At 38.7% G+C, this 22,834-nt stretch overlaps 1 protein-coding gene across 2 annotated transcripts in view; it reads right to left on the bottom strand.

Annotated features, from left to right (window-relative positions):
- The window catches only part of rasa3 (RAS p21 protein activator 3), a 74,554-nt gene that overhangs the window by 21,151 nt on the left and 30,569 nt on the right, over positions 1-22,834 (bottom strand). For both annotated transcript variants that reach the window (XM_036557325.1, XM_036557326.1), the window contains exons 4-7: positions 16,844-16,938; positions 13,851-13,927; positions 1,177-1,257; positions 780-852 (exon numbers count right to left, since the gene is read on the bottom strand). In XM_036557325.1, coding sequence (XP_036413218.1) covers positions 780-852; positions 1,177-1,257; positions 13,851-13,927; positions 16,844-16,938 — 326 coding nt within the window. The remainder of the gene's footprint in view (positions 1-779; positions 853-1,176; positions 1,258-13,850; positions 13,928-16,843; positions 16,939-22,834) is intronic.

Genomic DNA, 22,834 nt, shown 5'->3' with positions numbered 1-22,834 from the left:
TAAACAGCAACGTATCTGACCGTCTGGGTTGTGTATCACATGTACACTGTTGTGTCTGTTCGGAGGATATGAGGGTGTGGGCGCTCTTCATGTTGAAAACCACAAACTGTTAAAACTTGTGGCTGTGATTCAAAACGAAACATCTAGGAGAGCTCTAGGGACAAATCTCTGAACATCCCAACATCATATCGCCCTAAAACAGGTGATGCATTGAATGAACTCCATTCAAATGTGATTCAAATAATTTTCCACATAAATAAAATATATTACACTTAAGACAATTTTGTCCTCCAGTACTTTGTTTTGGCATAATTGTGTTGATGCAATGTATTTTATTCATGTGGTAATAATGTACACATTTAAATTAAGTTTTCAAAACTTTTACAAGCAAAAAATAAAAACATACTCTATTGCCAAGTCTCACTGAGAGATTCTTCCATCAACATAACGTTTACATGGACAAATGTTTAAGGCTTATGCATTAATTTATGCCACAAACAGTTTTAAGGTGGTAAAAATTCTCAGTTGTCCACTCTCCATACTAATATACTAGCCTATTGACAGGACTGTAAGGGCTCTTAAGTACTCACTTGTGCCTAATCTGTATCTCAAAGCAGGTTTTAATTAAAACATGTGCTCAAAATCTCAGGCTCTGATTCACTTGAGTGTAACAATAATGGTTCACATAATGATTCTAGTGGTTAATGTTTGTTCAGGGAGAATTAGTTAAGGGTGTCTCAAAGGACACTTATGTTCTTTTTTTGAGTGAAAATTCTTACCTCAAAATAGAAGACTTCATCGAACTGAGGGTTGTTGGTTTTCCGCTTGACCTTGGTCTTTTTGGCTTCTGACCTATGAATGATGAAAAAGACAAGAAAGATGAGAAAGAGAACAGAAATTATGATCCTGCATGCTCTTTGTCTTCAATACAAAAGTAAGGTTTGCCAGGTATTTTCAGGCAAAATAAATAAAAAGGGTCTCATCAGGCATTGTTACAGCAGCAAAACTGCATACTAGCAGCCAGACTTTCAGTGCTGCTACTCTACATGAATAAATACATTACATCAACACAAAAAGTAGGTAAATTGAAAGTTCTGAATGGCTTTTTCCTTATCATTGCCTTTATGTATAGCTGGTAGAATCCAAGTCATCATAACCTGGTCTGGCAGTTTTTACCTGGATGGCCCCAATAAGGAGACTGCAGCATAGGGGTCACACTGTCCATTAACGATGGGCAGGCCTTGGCACTCCAACACTCTGAACAAAGAAAAGAAAAAGCCAACAGTTATCAGATTAATCTGACAACTTACTCTTCACTTGTAGTCAACAATAAATTGGTGAAATAAGGGCTGAAACTACATTGTGCCACCAAATACAGAGCTGGGTGTTTTCAACTACCTCACCATTCGATTCTTTTCACAAGGTGTCACGATATCACGTGGCACAGCTTACAAACCACATTAGTCACATCAAGTTCATGAGATTCTGTTTTCTTAATAACGTCAAAGTGGACCACCCAGGGACAGTTTAGTAACTTTTTTGTGAGCGTAAGAAACTCCAAAAACTTGATGGATGATAAAAACACTTTAATTTACCAACTACCACTCACATCCCTTAAAAATGATCTAATACAGTTTTAGGCAGCTAAAAATGTTTAAAGCTATTTATCTTGACAGTAAGTGTGTTTTTGCCTGTAAAACACTATACCGTATTAGAATACGTATAAATAAACTGTAATACAGCAAAACATTGTTTTAGTCACTTTTAAAGGCTATTGATATCTTGTTTAGGATAACAGTTAGTAAAACAAGTTTCACTGCACTACAGCCATTGTATGGATTTGTTAATTTCCATCAGCACCACCTGATTTAATGTAATGAAAGATTAATTAGCTGAAGCAGGTATTGGATGGTAACTGTAAATACTGGACTTCCACAAGGATAAGTTTGGAATCGGTTAAGCTAACATACAACATCAAAATCTATTGTTTATTTATTTAGTCCAGATAAATTGCTTTAAATATTACTTTTTCAGGTGCACAAGACTTCTGCACTGTAATGTACGTCTACTCTAATATTATTTAAAACAGAAACCAGTCAGCACCACCTTGCTGACCCAAACATTTTTCTAACAGCTTGATTAGTTAAGGAGGAACATCCAAGGGACAAATATACACTGATAATTTTGACCAGGCAGACACAGATCTTAGCTTTGTCACTGAAGTATTTTTGGACCCTGTTGCCTGGGCAGCAGAGCCTGGAACTAATCAGATTTCACTTCCCTCCGTTCCCCAATTAAAGTGCAACAGATCCAGACCCAGAAGACTTTGAGGAACTCAAGATGGCTGGAATCGACACTAGTTTAGACTCAGATGCTAATACAGAGCAAGACAAACTGTGGGGAAAGTTCAGTGTCAGATTTCCTCAAGTGACATCCTCACAAGTATGTGGCCTGCATATCTTATCTCAAAGAAGATAAGGATGCTAGATATGTGTATCTGGTTATTCTTTAACCTCAGCCATCCTTTGTTCCCTCAAAAGATACCACTGTCATCTGTGACTGCTTAATCTCGGACTTTAGATGTTGGAATTCCCATCCAAACCCTCCGCTGACGTTTTGTTATTGATCTGCATGATATTTATTTTATCTCTTGCCCTCTCAGCTGCCAGCCGTTCATGATTATGTGCCATTTCAGAGCTGATAAATAGAATACCCCAGCATTTTCAACCTAATTTCTTGCTTCAGTGTTATGAATCATCAGATGTTCTGTTTTTTTTGCAGGTAAACGTGTTGAAAATTGCCTTTTTGAAAAAATAGAGTATTCCTTTAAAAGGGAATCCCATTAAATCAAGGAGATGTAAACAAAGTCATTTGTAGCAGTCTGGTGTGAAATGGTTGTAGAGAAACAATGGTAGTAACAGGAACCAGAGGTTGTGATGTCTGCAACACAAATATAGCCATTTTATTTACTATCCAAAATGACAAGTGAACTAACATGTGTCTTCTAAGTTTCATATGTGATGCTGATGATACAAAAATACTGCTAAATCTGTAAAAATGCATTTTCTTTGGGGACTATTTTGCCACACAACACCCTGCATATACCTCTTCACCATGAATTTAGGCCAAAACCTTCTCTCCAAACTATCAAAAACAACATCTCAGGCATCAGGCAGCCTAGTCAAACCACATCATGTAATATCTTTCTGTGAGGTAGCTTTAACCCCTTAAACAGCCCAAAGTTTTATTACACATTTCTATAACTTAGGAACAGCTCACCCAATCTGCACTGATGTCCCTGCAGTTACCGAATAATAAGCCTTACTATGCAGTAAGCCTGAGATTTTAGGGGGTTAAAATCCATTAAACTCTTCAGTTGTCTGGTTTCTATCACCACCACTGTGAACAATGCTGACTTGCTAAGTTTCTTTAGAGTGGAGCACACACATCAAATCCCTCTCAATTCCTTTGTTTACATTTTGAAAGATTAGTGAAATTCTCCTTTAATGTATCTAGGAACAGTCTGACTTCTATAGTCTATTTTGCTGGAGTATCTGGCAGCCTATCTTTCGCCACCAGCATCTACATCCATGACCGCTCTGTTCTTGCCAATGACCCTGTTCTGCTACTGAGAGTCCTCAGATCTCCTGTGTCATCACTTAACACACACACACACTCATTTGAGCGCTGTGCCAGGTGTGTGACTATGCCCTGAGCCGTCTGGCACGATTCTGGTTTCCACAATTAAAACCCTTGCACAAAAACATGCTCCTACATGTTTCCCAGATGTCAATCAAAGGTATAAATCAAGACCATGTCTCACTGTCTGGTTTGTGTACTGAAAGTAGATGCTGTTGTGTCTGTGTAGAGGATGTGATGGTGTCTATGATCTTAAAGTGGAAAACCACAAACTGCTAAAAGTTGTAGCTGAGATTCAAAACGAAACATCTAAGAGAGCTTTGCAAACAAATCTCAGATAAATCTTGTATTCCAGAGGACAAAAACAAAATCTACTCAAGTGCTGTTACAACTCCACTAGTCAGTGCCGAAGCTGCCAGTGGCCACCTGCACAGCTTCAAGGCATGGCTGTTCATTTCTGCACCTCAATACAGGTTTTAAACAGCCTATATGATTGATATACATTTTTTTTCAGTATTTAGTGTGTTCACCCTTTGCCTTTATTACAACTTCCATCCTTTCAGGAGCTATCTGCAGAGATATTTTTCACACCTACAGAAGGTTTCACTCTTCGAAGCTGGTTGCATTTTCTACTTCACATGTTTGATATAATATAGGTTTAGGCAGTACAACAGTAATAAGGCACACTGTGACATTAAAAATGCTGCTGATATAAAAAAAAGGTGACAGAATTTCAAAATTACTACGTGTCAAATTTCTATTTCAAGTCTGAACAGCCAATTTAATGAATTCCACCCATTTATATTGTAGAGGGGTCACTGACAGGTGGTGTGGGAGCTCACTGGTAGAGGGGAAAAATCTGAGCCAGAAAATACCGCAGAAAAACTAAGCAGGACAACAGCACAGCGACAGAGCTACAATCACCACAGAACACTTTAAATTTAACCTTTCAAACACCAGTCAATCAACTTCATGTTTTCAGATTTTCTCTAAACAGGTGCCATTTTAACACCAGTTAACTGCAACCAAGTCTGTGCGGTGATGCATGGTACGTTTGGCCTGAATCATTTTCATCTTAACTTGTGTCAGTACTTTGGTTAACCAGAATCAAACATGTTCTGTGTTGAGCAAAGCTGTTATCATGCTAGCTAAGCTAATACTAACCAGCAGCACTGTTTAACACAATTGTTAGACAGACTGTTTGACCTCTATTGAATGACCATGAAAGTGAACTAAATCATAAAAAAGCCACTTTTTCAATTCATGAAAATGAAACATCAAATGTGGTCTGTGCAAAAGTTACAACACGTTTTAAATATCTGATATTTTAAACTAAGCAAATAAATAGAAACTGTGCACTACAATTTAACAGTGCAAAGTGGAACTTATTTTCACTTAGAAAACCAACAAAACATAAAATTTGACTGGGGTGTTCAAACGTCTGCATATGACTGCATGTGTGCTGATTAATGAATGAACAGTAAACGGACGTGAATAAGCTGGTAGACAGTAATAGCGTCCTTTATGATGTCACATCCAGCCAATGAGGGAAGAGCTCACGTTGGTTTCAGACAGGAGCTGAATGACATCATGACGGCACATTACGTAAAGCCTTGTCCCGCCAGCCGGGATCAACGACTCATAACACATGCACACACACACACACACACACACACACACACACACACACACACACACACAGCTGTCTGTGACTCACACTGTTCACACACTTCTGTTATTCAGGCTCATATAGACAATAAGAGGTAGGGAGCATTCTACTGAGTCAGATCTTATTGAAATAAATGATTGAACATCCCATTTTGTCAATAACAAAACAATCATAACACTATCAAAACTTTACCAAATGTTTTGGTCATGACTGTTATGATAAGCACAGCTGCACACACATAAATCATAATATTTTCATTAAAACACAAAAAAGCTTAGTTTTTTGTAGTTGCAGAAAATATGTATTTCGGTAATGACAATTCTTATGATCACACACTGGTTTTCAGACTTGGACCGTAACAGCAGTCTCACTAAAATACGGCTCCGCCTATGGACTGATCTTATTACTCTCTCTATTAATGACTCGGGCTTAAACAGATCATTCTGAATACTTAACTGCTTTTCAATTTTTTTAATTTATTTTTTATTTATTTTTATTTAACTAATTTGGTAGAATGGTCCATATGCAGACACAACCAGAAAAGACGTAAAGGTTTCACATACAAACACAAAAGAATGCAAATGTAATTCATTATGTACAGTCATATGCAAAAGTTTGGGTGCCCTTCGCCAAATGACGTTTTGTTGATTTTCCAAGTCAAAATAAGTTAAAACATTCTCTACAGGGAACATGCTTCTGCACATTTTAATACACAATTACTGTTTATATTTACTGAATTTAACATATTGGAAAGAGAAATTAACATAAAATATGACCTGTGCAAAGGTTATGGCCCAGCAGGTTAAACTCAGCAAATAAATTTAAATTGAACTCATGTAATCTGACCAGGGGGGTTCAAACTTTTGCCTACGACTGTACAGTACTGAAAGTCAGAGACTACACATCATTCATTTAATTTCCAGCTAAAATGGCTATTATGTAAAGGTTATTCAGCTTTCAGGAGACATTTCAGAGATTATATTATGTATAATCACTTTGCATAAGGAAAGGGAAAGTCAAAGGAAAATAAGTGGAAAAAACAGGAGTTTCAAAACATGACTAAAATATACAGAGAAAATGGGGCTACAAACAACTGTGCAAGACCTGATAGACCCCCAAAACTGTCACCAACGGACAAAGAGCACTTTAGAAAATCTTGACTCAGTTTCAGATTTGAAAAAATCCAAAATCCAGTGTTTCTGTCCATCCTTCCACTGCGAGAAGACAACTTGGCACTATGAGTCTGAAAAGATGTGAAGCTGTCAATAAGCCCTTACTGAGAAAAAGAAGTAGCCTAACATACAAAGAAGAAGAAAATTTACAAAACAAACAATAATCTGTTCTCAGAACAAACCGCAACATCCCTAAATATGCTACTTGGATTGTGAGAAGCAGAAAATGTAACCAACTCTTAAGACTGAACTTTGGAGGTGTGGAAAAATATCCCTGTCAAATTCACTTGACCGGGAATGAAGTAAAAGAAGGACAGTGTCTGACTTTTGCATAGTACTGTAACTCTATAATTATTTAAATAAGTATGTAATTAGATAAAAGATGATAAAGGTAAAGGAAAAAACAACAATATTCCAGATTCTAGATTTCTAAGGGTTAAATACAGGCCAGTATGGCACTGTGTGGCAAGGTTGCGGTTGAGAGTGAGGAGTTTAGTGTCTACAATGACAGAGAGGGTTTAAAGCGTCACTAATACCAGAGCACTTCCTGTGTGCTAAGCCTGTTTATATAACGCCCGTCTGGCCGGGTCCCACAGCGGCCCATAAATACACCCGGCTCTGACGTCCAGCATCGGGCCACCGCTGGCCAACTGCAGGCCTGCTTTTCACCTGCTGGTGGCCCAATGCTGAGGACAGAGCTCAGATCAACTATACACAACATCTAGACACAAACAGTACCGTGTAAAAGTCTTAGGCACCTAAGCAAACTGTTTAAAACCATTTATCTGACATTAAGTGTGTTGTAAAAACACCTTAAGTCATTAGAATAAATGCAAACAAACATCAACACAGTAAAAAGTAACAAGAATTAGTAGCAGTTGATGTTATTTGAGTTCCTTAGAAGGACAAAGTTTTGGTTCACGACTTCTCCTGAATGTGCCCAGCCATCATGTGGATTTGTTAAATTCCATCACCAGCACTCTTGATTTAACCTAACGCATGATTGTGATAGTGATTCAGCCAAATCAGGCATTAGATGGTAACATCAATTATCACTGTGCTGTCACGGGTAGAGATTTGGAAATGGTTAAGCTAACACATTGACATACATTATATCACTATGTATTGTATTAATATTAGTATTTATTCTAATATTAGTGTTTTGCTGAGCAAAAAAGCTTACTACCCAATTAAACAGCTTTTTTAAATATAAAACTTTTGCGTTGTAGTTCGTCTAGACCCAAGTTTAAGCGTGGTGACTACTACACATTTAGAGAAGTGCAGCCAATACAAAGAATATACCATGATATTGTACAGTATTACTGTAATTTTGCCACACTATTTGAAAGTACACAAATAATAACATAATTAGTTACATAACAAATTACATTTACATTCAATGTTCTGTAGCTACAGATTTGAGGTTGCAATTCCATCTTCTTTCATTTGTTTTGATGTCAAGAAATGACAAATACATGGCAAAAAAGAAAAGGATGGTTTTTAATTCCACAAAACAACTCTGTGAGCACAACAATACCTTTTCATAACACTCACAACATAATAAAATATCTCCTTTTCCAGTCACAAACACATATGTGGTACTGATAAACCCCTTAAATGGCCAGCAGTGGGCCCAAAGTTTCATTACATACATCTATACCCTAAAAACAGCTCAGCCAGTTTGCACTGAAGTCTCTGTAGTTACTGAATAATAAGCCTAAGTATGTAGTAGGATTGGGATTTTAAAGGGTTAAAAGGTTAGAATCTGCAGTTTTGACAGACTTTCTTGTATGTTTCAGTGAACTGTGAGCAAAAAACAAACAAAATGAAGAGGAAGATGAAGAAGAGGTGTCTGAGATTTATGGCATTAAGGATTTAGGAGTGTTAATTGTTGCTTCTGTTTGGTCAAGGACAGAAGAACAGGCACCGTTATACTAAATCACAGCAAACAAAATGTGTCTAAATATACAAAATCAAATCAAAAGTGCATTAGTGTCTAAATCAGAAGGCATATTTAGAGCACAAGCTAGCACTGAACTAGCGTTCTCCTAGCGCTCTGAAGCGATGATGCTGTAGGCTTAAACAAGCTTGTGGCGCCACTATCCAGCTCCGTCTTAAAATGGAGGCTGAATAAATAACATGAATGGGACACGGCTCTGCTACAAGCTCCGCTGTGTCACTAAGCTCATTACCCAGAGTGCTCTGGTGTGGGAAACTGGCCAACCATGGGTCTGCTAATGCAGTCAGGACATATACAGGGTGATATGCACATCCAGGATGTGCAATTGTACATTATAAACACAGACACACAGTACTGCTACAGTACTTCCTGGACATGAAGAAACACTTGTATTTGTGTGTAGAGATTTAAAGATTAAAAAAAAAAAAAGATTATTGAACTCTATACAACTGCACAACACACTTCAACTGAAACTGCGGCTATAAAGGTAATGTGCAGAATGTTGGCTACACACTTAAAAAAGATGGTTCTTTAGTAAAACCAATGGTTTATATAGAACCACGAACACTCAAAGAACTATTCGCATGATCAAATGGTTCTTTGCACAGTGAAATGATTCTTCAGATCGATAGAGAATGTGTTGTATATATTTCTATATAGAACTATACGCTGATATCTCGGTAGGTAGCTAGCTAAATTTCCCGTTCCACCTTAAATGTTGCAGCAGTTACATTCTGGTGCCTCAGGGCGTCAGAACTACTGCAACATTTAAGGTGGAACAGGAAACTTTGAACAAGAAGCTGGCAAAAAGTTGACTTCAGTTTTATATCACTGCAGAATTAGGGGTGGGCGATAATACATAATTGTCACATCCCCCCTCTTTGAAGGCATATGATTCTCTAAATGCAACTAAAGCCCAGCAGTGAGGTTGCTGGACTTTACTCCTCCTCTGCTGTCTCTAAAGACTGGCAGGGTTGCCTACAGAGCACCGCTAGCAGCCTGTTAATGAAGTAATGTTCTTTTTTATTTGAGGGTGGTCCCATTTTGAAGGTTGTCCTATTTAATCTTTTGAGGTTTTTTTCTAGCCAGTTTTTTTTTTGCCTTTTTTCTCCTTTGGACAAAAACTGAAAGTTTTTTGATGATTTTCAGCTGAAATTTCAGTGCATGCCTATTTTAATGAACTACACTGGAATCGAAAGGAGTTTAAGTCCCTTGAATTGAAGCGAAGCTCCTTCCTGCATTAAACACTGTTAGTCCAGCAGGTGGTCTCTTCCTCAGCACAGCAGAGTGTGACTGTAACTATTTTAAAGGTGCATAGGTACTTACAGATGAATCCTTTAACAGACGTTGTGTCCGGCAGGATTATGATTTGCCAGTCTTGCAGAATTTTTACCAGTGAAATATCAGTATCTACCAGCTAACGGAAAACCTACCCTATATATATGTAAGTTTTGCACTTTAACCTCACAGTCAACATGAGGTTGGCCTGTTTTTTCATTTCAAAGCCCAAAGTGCTGGTGCACAGAGCCAAACCACCAAAACTCATGCTACTTATCCAACCGCTGACACACTGCACTGTATATATTCAGTTTCACACCCTGCTGACATCATTGCTTACACATGCATGCACAGACGGATATCAGAAATCCCTCACTCACATATGTATATACACACATACACACGTTCTTTAATATCTGCAGATGCCACTTCAGTCTGAGTGGTGAGTCATTGCTACTTCTAAATGAAGCCTGGACACGCTATCCCTGAGTCAATCTGCGCCAATCAAAGTGTTACTAACAAACACAAGACAGGACAGTTTGGTTTATGTATGCTGAAAGTTTAGCGATTAAATTATGCCCTAATCACTATACAGCACACTATAAAATCATGATTACTGTCACAGAGTGATGAAAAATTTATAGTTGTACAAAATCTTTTACTCTTAATCATAAATTGTTTGTCTGTCAAATATTCAAATTAGAGATTGACAAAGTTAACATGTTAAAAATGAATTTATGACCTAAATTTTACCATCATTATTTATTAATGCTGTTAATTTTTAATGACATTTTCCTGGTTTTACCCTTAAATCATCTGTAGTACGGCAGGCTGAAGTCCAGCTGCTTGTGCACTGTATGTTGCTATGATAGACTCTACAATTGAAGCTCTCTCATTCAAATACAGCATTTACAAGGCTTCAGCAGGCTATGCCAGACAGTGCTCACTGGAGCACTTTGGATAAACTAGCGAGCAGCAAGCTAACACAAGCAACAGCAAAGTGGAAAGCCACAGTTCTCCTCAAGAACCTCGACAAGCTGCATGAACAAGAATAAGTGCGAGAGGCTCCAACCGAGAAGTCGGAACCATCGACTGTATATTTGACACATACGACATATGCAATGACTGTTTGGAACATGCAGCCACTGCTGCTCTCACTGGGCTACTGAAATAACATGATTTTCATGTTCAGTCTATGTGAACCCTTAATCGATTAACAAGACAAAAAATGCAATTCATCATGAACAATTACTTTAATCTGGAAGTGCCAATTTGAGTATTTTTCTAAGCTGCTGGATGTTTGCAAATATTCCCACACATTTGAATATCTAAAATAGATTGGTGTTGTTTTTGTTGGTTTATGGTCAGCAATGGTATATCACTTTGGTATTATAATATTTGGTAATAATGTTACTCCTGGCTTGAAAAATATTAGGGATCACAGCACAGGCTTTTAAACATGTGAATGGACATTTTTCACATTCAAATGCATCAAATATTTGAATTTCATGTTATTTTGACAACTGTACTATTTACTACATACTACTTTTTACAACTGTGATCAATAACATGACATTGTTAAAGACAGGACTGCATTATTTTTGAAGTGTGTTGAATTACATGAATGCCTTAATTCATCAAATCACCCACAGAAGCACTAATGTGGAACTGTGACTGGCACAAGTGCACTGTGATTGGTTAGTGGGCTCATTTGCATATTGCATCCTTCTGTTATATCAGCAGTTAACAATTAACATACGATATATTGTGCAGTCCTATTTCCCAATATAGAGAACAGAGATTAAAGCACTGCATATATCTTCAGCAGCAGAAGTGTGGAAAATGTAAGGTTGTCTGGTTGCTCCCTCTCACTCCTGACAGGCTTTTTCTTCTCTTAATGGCGATTAGTTTGTCTCTGGTGTGCTCAGACGCTGGAAATGCTTCAGTGCTTCTCTCTCTCTCTCTCTCTTTTTCTGTCTGCCTTACCAGCGCTCTCGTGCAAAAAGGACCTTTTATCTGGGATGCTCTGTTCAGCAGAGGCGGCTGATACACTGAGGTGTTTTAGAAAACAGCAAACACGATCCGTGAGAGGATTTTCTGTTTTTCTCTGTTTCTAATGCGATTTTTTTCTCCATTTTAAGGACTGGTTTAGCTGAAAATGTGTATTCAGCATTAAAACGCACACACATATCAAGTTTACTGCATATCTCTGAGCATCCCATGCAGCATATATAACACACACGTCTTTTTTCCTGTAATCTGCATCTATGTAAAGCCCTGCATCCTCAAGAGGCCACCACATGCTGCAAAAAGAGAGAGGTTCCTTGCAATAAATAAATAATGAAATTAATAAATAAAACACTCTGTTGGCTGTTGCATCTGTAAACATACAGGATGTTTCTACTGAAGCTGGAATACAAAAAGGCAAAGAACACGTGCTATAAAAAGAAAGAAATAAGAGAAAATGGAAGAACACGAGGCTCCTCCCTGGGGAGCACCCGACAGTGTTGTTTGAATTAGGGAGCCATTTTGTGCTGAGCTGTACAGAACCGACACAAAGGCAGATAAATAAGGCAAGTCGGAAAACAGGAAAAAACAGATTAGACTAAACGTGCCCCCCTCTTCTCTTTCATTCTCTCCTCCCCCTTTTTCCCTTTTTCTCTCTCTTTCTAGTCTGCAGCTGGCAGCTGGCTAACCTGTCTATAAGCCTGAAGAGGCCTAAAGCACGCCTGTCAGCCTCTGATAAAACAGCTCCAGTCTCTGGGGTCTTCCTTCTTTCAGCTCCAGTCCGACACCACAATGACTAAAGAATGAGACCCCTTACTGGCTTAATGAAGCGGCTCACAATGAAACACTATATGACACAATGAGTGTCAATGAGATCATATAGGATCCAGTTTTGGCCTTAATATGAGGTCACCACTGAACAAAATACTAGTGTTATGATTACACTGCTGCAAGGGCTGCAAATATCTAATAGTTTTGCTTTTGAATATTCCATCGGATAGTCTTGAATATTCTATGAGAATCAGTGACAAAATGAAAAATGTACTGTTTATTTATTTATTAACAAAATGTACTAAGAGGTAATGGGAATACAATACTAATAAACATTTATTGTCATTTCAAGTAGTTTAAAAAGCTATTCCAATGGATCTTGCCCAACCTGGCAACCCAGCCCACGCTGCTGAGAGTGTTTAGTGTGATGAGTGACGCAGGACAGCAGAGGAAACAGTGTCTTTTAACCACACTGTCTTAAAAACTGAAAACAGCTTTTTGGGCCATCTCTTGTAACTATGAACTACAAATGATAGCCGATCATGTGCTAAACTCAGCTGCATTAGTCTTAATGCCCAGAGCAGTTTTGATACATTTTGGACAGACTGCTCACTAGCCAGCACACTGTGGTTTATTCCTGCAAAATGAATGCAATAGAGAGTGTGCTAGTTAGCCATCCAGAGCAGGAGGAAAAGCATTTGAACTGCACTGGATGACTAAACAAAAGGACAGAGATGGTGGATTTGGACAGGATTAAAATCACTGAGAAACCCCGGTAATAATTACATTACCCCACCTCGCCATGTAAAACTAATCCTGTCTGAATAGTACTTCATGGAATTGAAGATGGGGAGAAATCTGCTGAATCTGAATCAATGTATTACTCAGTGGTTATGAAAGGGTATTAAACCTGCATTAGGAGCTTTCTACTTCTGCAAACCTGCATTTTTCGCATGATGATGTTGTCAAAAGTAACATTAAGTACTACAGCTTTTTCCCCAGATTCAGCAAAACCTCAACCAATGAGATGTCAATCAACAAACCTCCTTGTACACAATAATAAGAGATATTTGAATCTCCCTCACTCAAAGAACTGAGAAGCAGCAATGCTTCTAAGACAAGAAGAGTTCTTTTTCTCGCTTATTCCAATAAGAACATGGTAAATGCCAAACCAAGTCAAACCAGTTACAGCCCAGCTTCACGCAGAAAACACACTGTGGAAGCTCTTCTTTTCTTTTTTGTTCTTTTTCTTTTTTTTTGGAAGATGCCATCCTGACACATTGACACACCAATCAGATAAAAGTTCCTATTGGCTGGCAGGTGATAGGAAAGAGAGCATGATTGGTCGACTCACCGGGTTGCCAGCTTGTGGCAGACGACGCCGCTGTCTGTGATGACCTCACTCAGGCGCAGTTCCAGGTGAACCTTTCCCTGTGGAGAAACGGGATGGCGTTACCATGGTTACACACACCACCCAACATGAAAAAGTGAAGAAAAATACAAAAAAGAAGCAGTAAAGTGAGAGAGAGAGAGAGAGAGAGAGAGAGAGAGAGATGAGTGCATGTTTCCTCAAGGTCTGTGGTGGGTTGTGTCTCCCAGAACAGCTGAAGAAGCTTCTTCGTGACAGGACTGGAGGAATGGTATTACAGAATGAGGTGAAATATGATTTATGGAAGTTACATGCAAGGAACCTTCAAATAACAGCAGATCTCGTAATCCAGGACATGAGAAAAAAAGAAAATAATGTGACAAAAGCAATTTAATTCACACAATTACATACCAAACGTCAGAGCTGATCAACTGGGTTAAGTTTAAAAACTCACCAAACCATTTCTTTAACTGCATAAACAGTATCAATGTGTTAGTTATATCTATATATCTATATAAGTATAAGGGTGTGCGTGTATTTGTGTGTGTTTGCGTGTGAAAACCATTTCTGGGCTTTAAGAGCTGCACTGTCAGCCGACATCATCAATATGCAAATGAGCCTTGGGAGGCGGCTGGGGACTGTCTCTCTCTCTCTCTCTTACTCTCTCTCTCACATTCCCAAAACAATGCGTTCTCTATGAGACGGGAGAGAGATGCTCTATCTCTCCCCTCCATTTCAGCCCATCCCTCTCTCTTCCTCCCTCACAATTGCCAATGAATACGGCTGTGTTGCTTGAGATCCGCTTTAGGGCAAAACTAGCCGACTGAATGCAGATGTTTCTTCAGGCTGGAGAGAGAATCTGAGTGTGCTCATGCTGTGGCAGTGCGACAGAGCTCAGTGAATCTTCCTACTTGTTCTCTCTGAAGTGATTTCACACAAGTTAGGACAAGGGAAGTGCATTTAGTATACAGTACAAGTTCAAAGAATTTTAAAGGTTTCCCAAAATTTTTAGTCTGATTATATTTTCTTGTCTTTCCTTGATGAAATGTAACGAACACTCAAATAGTGATTTCAGTATTCGAATACTGGCAGCCCAAGTACTCATGCACATCGCTAGTTAGCACACCTTCAAGTTAGGGGGTTTGCAGCAATAATGAAATTTTATACTACAGTTGTCAGATCAAAGGTTTGGTAGTCAATATCAGTGAAATATGACAATTCTCAGTCAGACTGTGCCATTAAGCACCATCTTTTGTTGATAAATTATGGCTGTATGATTGGAATCAGCCAAGATCACACTTGGCTTCAAACAGTCATTCAGCAATATCTGAATGCTGCTCCTACACTTGTACCAAAATGTTGTAGCATAATTGTGCGAAACAGCCAGTTGACTCTTACTGTCAATGTAGCACTTTATTTTATTAATGTTATTTAAACTGGCAACTAAATTTCATCGAATCTTCACCAAATTTATTTTTAATTCATTTTTGGTCCATTAAAGTGCAGATAATGTTACATATGTTGCTATTTTGACTATTAAATAGTCCTGGGAATGTGTAAGTGTGTTTCAAGTTGTGCTTGAAGTTTCAAAAAAGCCTAACCAAAAAACGGCCCAAACAATTGTCCATGGGCCAATCTGGCTGTAAAGAGATCAGAACCGGCCACCAGCTATCCATTCAAATGATGGCAGTTGTCTTTACAATGTGCAGAAACCACAAGCAACAATGTGATGTTTGGACCAAATGCAGTCAGAGGTAGTTCTCAAAACACGTACTGGTTAAGAGCTGTAGTTAGTTGCCAAAGCTAACTGAGCTATACAAACTCTTTCTGACTCAAAAAACATAATTTTTGCTCTGAAATGTCTTTTTTGTTTCAACTGTACTGGTGGTCGCTGTGCGGCAGCAGAGTTTCTTACTTGACAGGATTATACCACAACAGTACCACAACTACTAAAGAAAAACAAAACTCTTACATGTTTCAATTTTGGTACTTGGCCACTTAATTTTTCAGCGTTTAGTGTGTCCAATCTTTGCCTTTATTACAGCTTTATTACATTGCTTTCAGCTTTTCAAAGACATCTGCAAGGATATTTTTCCACACCTCCAAAGTTCAGTCTTAGAAGTTGGTTGTACCTTTTGCTTCTCACAATCCAAGTGCTCTCAAACAAATTGTGATGCTGATGTCTGGACTCTTGGGTGGTCAGTCCATTGTTCTGAGAACACCAGCAGCTTCTTTGTTGTCTTCTTTTTTCTCTATGTCCCTTTCTAAGTAAGGGCTTCTTGATATCTACACATCCTTTCAGACTCACAGGGTTGAGTTGCCTTCTCACAGTGGAAGGATGGACAGAAACACCTATGGAAGCTTTCGGATCTGAAGGAAGAGTGGAGCTTGATTTTCTCTTCTCTCTCAAAGAAAAAAGCTTTATGAACTGTTTATCTGTGGTGACAGTTTAGTTGGTCCATTAAGTCCAGTATTGGAGCCGGTTTTCTCACTTAGTTCACTTTTAGATCTTATATGTAATCTCCTTTAGAAATATTTCTGCACAGTACTGTATATACAGTGTACTTACTTTTATCAATAACTATGTTGATGCAATATAAATTTTTCATACATATATAATGTATACATTTGAATCAAGTGAATTCAATGCATCACCAGTGCTAACAGGAGTGCAAAGCATAGAGAATGGCGTGGACAAGAAGGGACAGTTGATTTTAATCTGATTCCCTGTTTGTGGTCAATACGGTCTCTGTTTGGCGTTCCGCTCTGCTCGCAGTCCAACACACACGCACACATACACACAGACTGCTGTTGTGCTGAAAGAGAGCGAGGGCGACAGAGAGACACAGCATGCTTTCTTTTGTTTTGGGCAATGCAAATGCAACAGAGACAGAGTGCACTAGATATAGAAAGGAAGGAAGAAAGAGTGTGAGAGTGGGGGAGAGGGCAGGGAGGATTCATTAAACGAGTGCACCCACCTGCACCTCTGAGTCTGCGCTGACAGGCTGCAGCTGAAACCAGGTGTCTTTGCCATGATACTTCTGCAAATCCTCCTTCTTCACTGCTACTTTGCCTGAGGACACACAACCAATTCACAGCACAGCTTTATCAGCCACAGCAAATCAGACTGGACACAAATAACAGTATGCAGCAATAAAAAAAAATAATCAAGATTTCAACAAATAATGAATCACTGCTCAGAAACTACATTTTTGTAAAACCTCTCAGTTTAACTGGGTTTTCTGCAAAATAGAAATCAGTGAAATCTAACTGGCTTCTGTAGACTGCTACACATTTTTTGCCCATTTGCCCAGTAACATATTTGAGGTTACTTAATAACCTGATATGATTTAAGGTAAGTGTGTGATGATTTAGGCGTGCAGTTTGCACCATGCTAAAAAGTGCTCAAAGACTTCCATTACTTGAAGACTACATTAGCCTCCAGTGCAAAACTAAAGAAGCAAACTTCAGACACCAAACATGTCTTATCTGATAAACTACATTTGTAAGTAACTGTGAAAATGTATATTTTCAACGAATGATTCCTGTTAGCAAACGGAGATAATGGATCCTCTGCACAGTATCTAAATGTAAGTCCTGCAATCTGTTCTGCTGGAGAAAGTGTCTCTGTGGTCACAGCACTGCAACAGATGAAGAAGGCAATGAATGTACAGAAATAATACATCCAACTACTGTGAATGCTGTTGAGACCGGGGTTATTAACTGCCATTAAGGGAGATTCGTCACAGAATGGAAGAGCCAATCATTTGTCAGTCTGCCTGAAAGCATGTGACTACTCAGAAAACACACAGCAGGAAGATCTTCACACTCATCTATCTCATCAGCAGTGCTGTACGTGGCGTAAAATGCTTGACTGCAATGTTGTAGTTGTACTACTAGAAGAAAGTGTGGCCTTTTGCTATTACTTAAGTTAACTGCAAGTCCCAAGATCTTAATTAATTGGGCAGCCCTTTAAAAGTGACAAAAGCAACAGTTGAAGACACTAGAGATGTGCACAGGTACCTGAGTACTTGGTTAACCGGTACCAGCACTAGATCTCTGAAATCACTATTTTGACATGTTATGTCAGGTAAAGTAAGGGAGAATATACACAGGCCATTCAAACACAAGACCAGAAAACAGACGGATTTCTTAAGAACTCTTGTGGATCCTTGACAAAGAGTTTCAGAGTTAAAGGCTTACTGAGTACTGTTTTAAACAAAATATTCATAAAACTAGGGAAAACGAGAATTCCTCATCTCCGGCTTATTACATCCAAAGGCCTACTACTCAGTAACTACAGAGACTTCAATGCAAACTGGCTGAGCTATTTTTAGGTTATAGAAGTGTGTAATAAAACTTTAAATTATACTTTGCTACAAAGTGCCTGGTGATGGTTAAGCAAGTCACCACAGAATCAGCCCCTATTGATGGTAAAAATGCATTTAACATCCTTCATTTATTGGTGTACCTTATGCAAACCATAGCAAGAGACTAGAATTCCCACATGTATACATAACTGAACATAACTGGGTGAATTTATATCCTACATTAATACTACTTTTATTCTACCCAGATTCATGACATTGTTCTCAACACTCAGCTGTTTATCTACGCTGGTTAAAGGATTTCAAGCATGCAGAAAAAGCCATTTCTAATACTGCATACGATTTAAGACGTTCAGACCACAGCGTCAGGTTCAAACAACAGACAAAACAGCTTGAGGTCTCACGAAAAAAACAAGTGAAATTATGTCACAACTCTCGTACATCAGGCAAACAGGAAGAAGGCATCAGAATATATTAGTGGAAACTCTCAGACAGTGACGTTTATGTGACATCCACAATTCTGTTCTTTCTTACTAGACTGAATACAGATTTGCGGCCAAATTAAGGCAACCACAACTGTTACTGAACTGCACTTTATTAGATTCACTACATATACACTACACGTACATACACTACATTTTATCTACATCTTATTTGACAAAGATTAAGCTTCAGCTCTTCAGCTTTTCTCACACGTCTGCTTCAAAGTTAGGAACAGTTTCAAACAAGATCAAAAAATGCTGCTATTATTGCTATTTACTATTATTTTTAGTGTTATTGTTGTTTTTATTATTGCTATGTGTTATGGAAGTTAAAAAAAAACACAACTGCCTTATCGTATGAGCTTTGCCAATGATGAGTTATTAAGGACAAAAAAAAAGGAGCGGGAACACAGTAGTACCTCAGTAGTACTTTAATAGGCTATCTACTCCAGCTGGCATTAGCTAGAATCAAAAGGAAAAACAATGAGAAGATATTTATCTGTTCTCAAAGCTATCATGACCTTGAACTAACATGGAACATCATCCACTAAGGAGAAAAAACTATGTTTAGAACAGGCATCAATATCTACTGCTGCACCAGTTAGTTCTAGTAGTAGTCTAGTATTATCTATCTAGTGTTATCTATGGTTCCTTCAAAACAGCCTCTATTTTTTAAATAATAAATGTTTTCAAATGATTTCAAGTGTCTTGCTACTGATTTTTTAGGCATTAGTGTACCAGCTAACTGTGTTTGTGTGTTATGATTTGTTAAAACCAGGCAAAATGTAATTTTTTTTCTTTTCCTGGGTTAACCAGGTATCCATTCATTATCCTTTATGGATGCTTCAGTAACAAAATTAGCCACCTAAACTTAAAATGGCATTCATTTTTATTTATATAACTAACATTGCTTGTATTATTATTTCCTTTGTCGGTATGGACTGTTTTTGTCTCTCTCTAAATAAAGAATATAAAAAAAAGAAACAGCATTCATCTATCATACATCCAGAAAACTCTCTCACACACACACACAAACTCAACACATCTGGACTGAAGCCCAGCAAAAACACTATAGCAAACACAATCTAATGTTGGAAACTGCCTTCACGCTTTCCTGAAAAAGAACTGACAAACCAAATATACAAGTGTGAAATGGAAGTGAACATGTGAAGAGTTCCATAAAAACCCACACTGACAAGGCACAGTATTCTGGCCTGTGGCTTGCTGGTGTTTGCCGGAGAGTGTTGAAAATGTAAATTCAGACTGATTAATGGAGGAAAAATGAATCTTAATATCCAGTCCTGCATTTTCTGCTCATATAGGCCTGATACTGATCCTCTATATTGGACTGGTGCCATCCCAAACACAAATACTGTTTTGTAAAAATATTCACTGATTAAATTCAGCAACTGACCAATTGCTTCTATTAATTATGTCTTAAGTCAGTCGGTTCAGTTATTCTTTACCAAGTTCATGGAAACCAGTCAAAGTGATCATCTATGTTAATCGGCCGTACGCTACAAGTCAAGTCCCCTGAGCAAGCTAATGGCTACACTGTCAAGGAAAAGCTCCCTAAGTCTGGGCGTTCACTACACGGCTTTTAACATCTAAATAGATTTCTAAAACGGAGAGCATCACAAACTTAACGTCAGTTTGTCACAGAACTTCTTATCTTTTTGCCGTGAGGGCACTCACACTAGACAACAAAGCAAAGAGAGAGTATAACACACATTACGGGTTTGGGCTACGAATAAGAACTCAAACTCCCAGATCTCCTCAGAGATCACATGACACAAACAGAGCTAAACTTACTGGACCGGACCTGTTTGTGCTTTTATGAGTAGCGAAAGCGCAAACTGGGGATTAATATGGGGCTGAGAAACTCTGATATTACCGTGATAGCTGGAGAAATGCTTCACCACAAACTGGCAGCTGAGCTGAAATTGTAAAGAGAGTGACCTGACGTCCAGATCCACACATTATAAACATGATAACGGCTTGTATCTGCCTATGTTTTACGTGCAGCTCCTCTGTCTCCTCGCTCCGCTGTTCAGGCAGTGTGTATGAGCATCTCTTCACCTGTTTCTCCGCTCTTCTAGCTCTCTGGTTGGCTGTTGTTTGAATAATTAGTTGAGTAAATCACTGACCTTCTCACACTACAGGACTCGTGAACATTTTGAGTCATGAATATCAAACATGTTTGATAATATCAGAGGGCTAAAGATTCACACGTTTCTCCTCTCACACTACCAGATAATCCGCTCCGTCAGTCGCTTCCAATCGAGCTCCCGACCCGGAAAATCACTTCAGACTGTGTAAGTTTGTCACAAGGGGCAAATCGGGATTAAAATCAGGGAAATAATTGTGTAGTGTGGGCCCAGCCTAAGAGCAAGAGGAAGAAACCTTGAGAGAAACCAAGACTCAAAAACCAAGACTCCTCCTCTGGTCGACACTGGATAGCAAACAATAACACAAGAGCATCATGAACAATATGAGAATAAGGTTTTAACATTAGTGTAAAATACTGAAATACAGAAAAGGGGAAAGTAGATGAAGCAATGTTTATGATTAGATAATTCGAGTCTGTGCAGCATCTGCATCAGGAGGGTCGGTTCACGCAGGTGAGGTTTGCACAGCATTGTACAGGAGGTTCATGGTGGTTAAACTAGTCGAAAGGGTGGGTGACCAGTGGGTACCCGATCAAGGAAGATAAAGCAACAGCATCAGACCGCAAAGGATGGGCAGCTAAGAGATACAGCAAAGAGAGATTAGCTTGATAAAGGCTGAAGTATTCCTTTAATTCCTCATTATCATAAACCTCACATTTGTTTACACTACAGAAACAGCAGAGATAAGGAGGGAGAGCGAGTGAGATAGAGCTAGAGAGCGTGCCGCTCACACGTGCCCAAACCCACATCTGCTGGCCTTGTTCTGCTTCTTAAACTGGCACACAACCACAACATGGGTACAGTTTAGATCACACACAGTCTGTACCACTGTGCATGTGTGGGGGTGAACATTAATGTCCTATTACTCAAACCTGCACTTCAAATCAAGAAATCTTGCAACGAACGTGTGTTACTGAGTGGTAAGCCTCATGATTCTGCACTTCTGGTTACGGTGTGATAATAAATCCTAGCAGATTTCACTGTTGTTCTGTATTGGGCACTGAGTGAGTGATAAATCACAGAGAGCAGCTGCTTCTCTACAGAGTGAATCTGTATTGAAAACAGTCTCTGCCACTAACTGAAAACTACTGATTCACTTTAACTGTAATCAATAATTAACTCCACAGTAATCATATTCAAAATATTGCTCTCAATTAAAGACCACATCTGTCAAAGTGGTGAAGCTATGCAGCACGACTGGCTGAATGGAGAAACCTCAAAAAAAGGAAAAATTAGATATTTTTCACACCTCCCCCATCTCTTTCCTTCTCCTTTCGTTTTTCACTCTTTCTGAGATCACCAATGATTTGGTGACACAGCTTTCTTTCCTTCTCTATTTCTGTAATTCTCTTGCATTTTACTCTCTCTATTTCTGTCTCATTTTCTTTCTGTCTCTCAACCAGTGTTTGTCTCTCTCTCTCTCTCTCTCTCTCTCTCTCTCTCTCTCTCTCTCTCTCTCCCCTCTCTCTGTCTCTGACTCACTCCCTCTCTCTCAGTGTTTTGGTGACATATAAAGGCTGGCAGCTGTCTTCTCTCCAGGTTAATCTCTATTGTCTGACTGGTCGACCACTCCATTCAGCTTACTGAAGAACCTGCTGTGATTGGACACTGTTCTACAGTGATGTTGATACTGAGCTCCTATTGGGTAAACAAAGCTGGTTCTGCTTCCCTGAAAAAAGTCCAACATGGAAACATTCACAGTGCTGTTATCACCACCTTCCTTACACCCACACACCCACAGCCTCCACCATACAAATACTTTGTTTTTATACAAAGTCAGGACAAAAGTTCATACACATGCTCATTATGAATTTAAAATATATATACAAGTAACTCTACATAAATAAATGTTATATGTCTCCGTCATCGGCATACGTGCATGAAAAATCTCAAGACATGGGCAGTGCGCACACACACACATACACACACACATATATACATACACATATATACATACATAGATACATATAATACATACAGTATTACATATC

The sequence above is a fragment of the Colossoma macropomum genome, unplaced genomic scaffold (assembly GCF_904425465.1).
Source record: "Colossoma macropomum unplaced genomic scaffold, Colossoma_macropomum, whole genome shotgun sequence".
Taxonomy (NCBI): Eukaryota; Metazoa; Chordata; class Actinopteri; order Characiformes; family Serrasalmidae; genus Colossoma; species Colossoma macropomum.
This window is presented reverse-complemented; position numbering and strand designations above follow the sequence as displayed.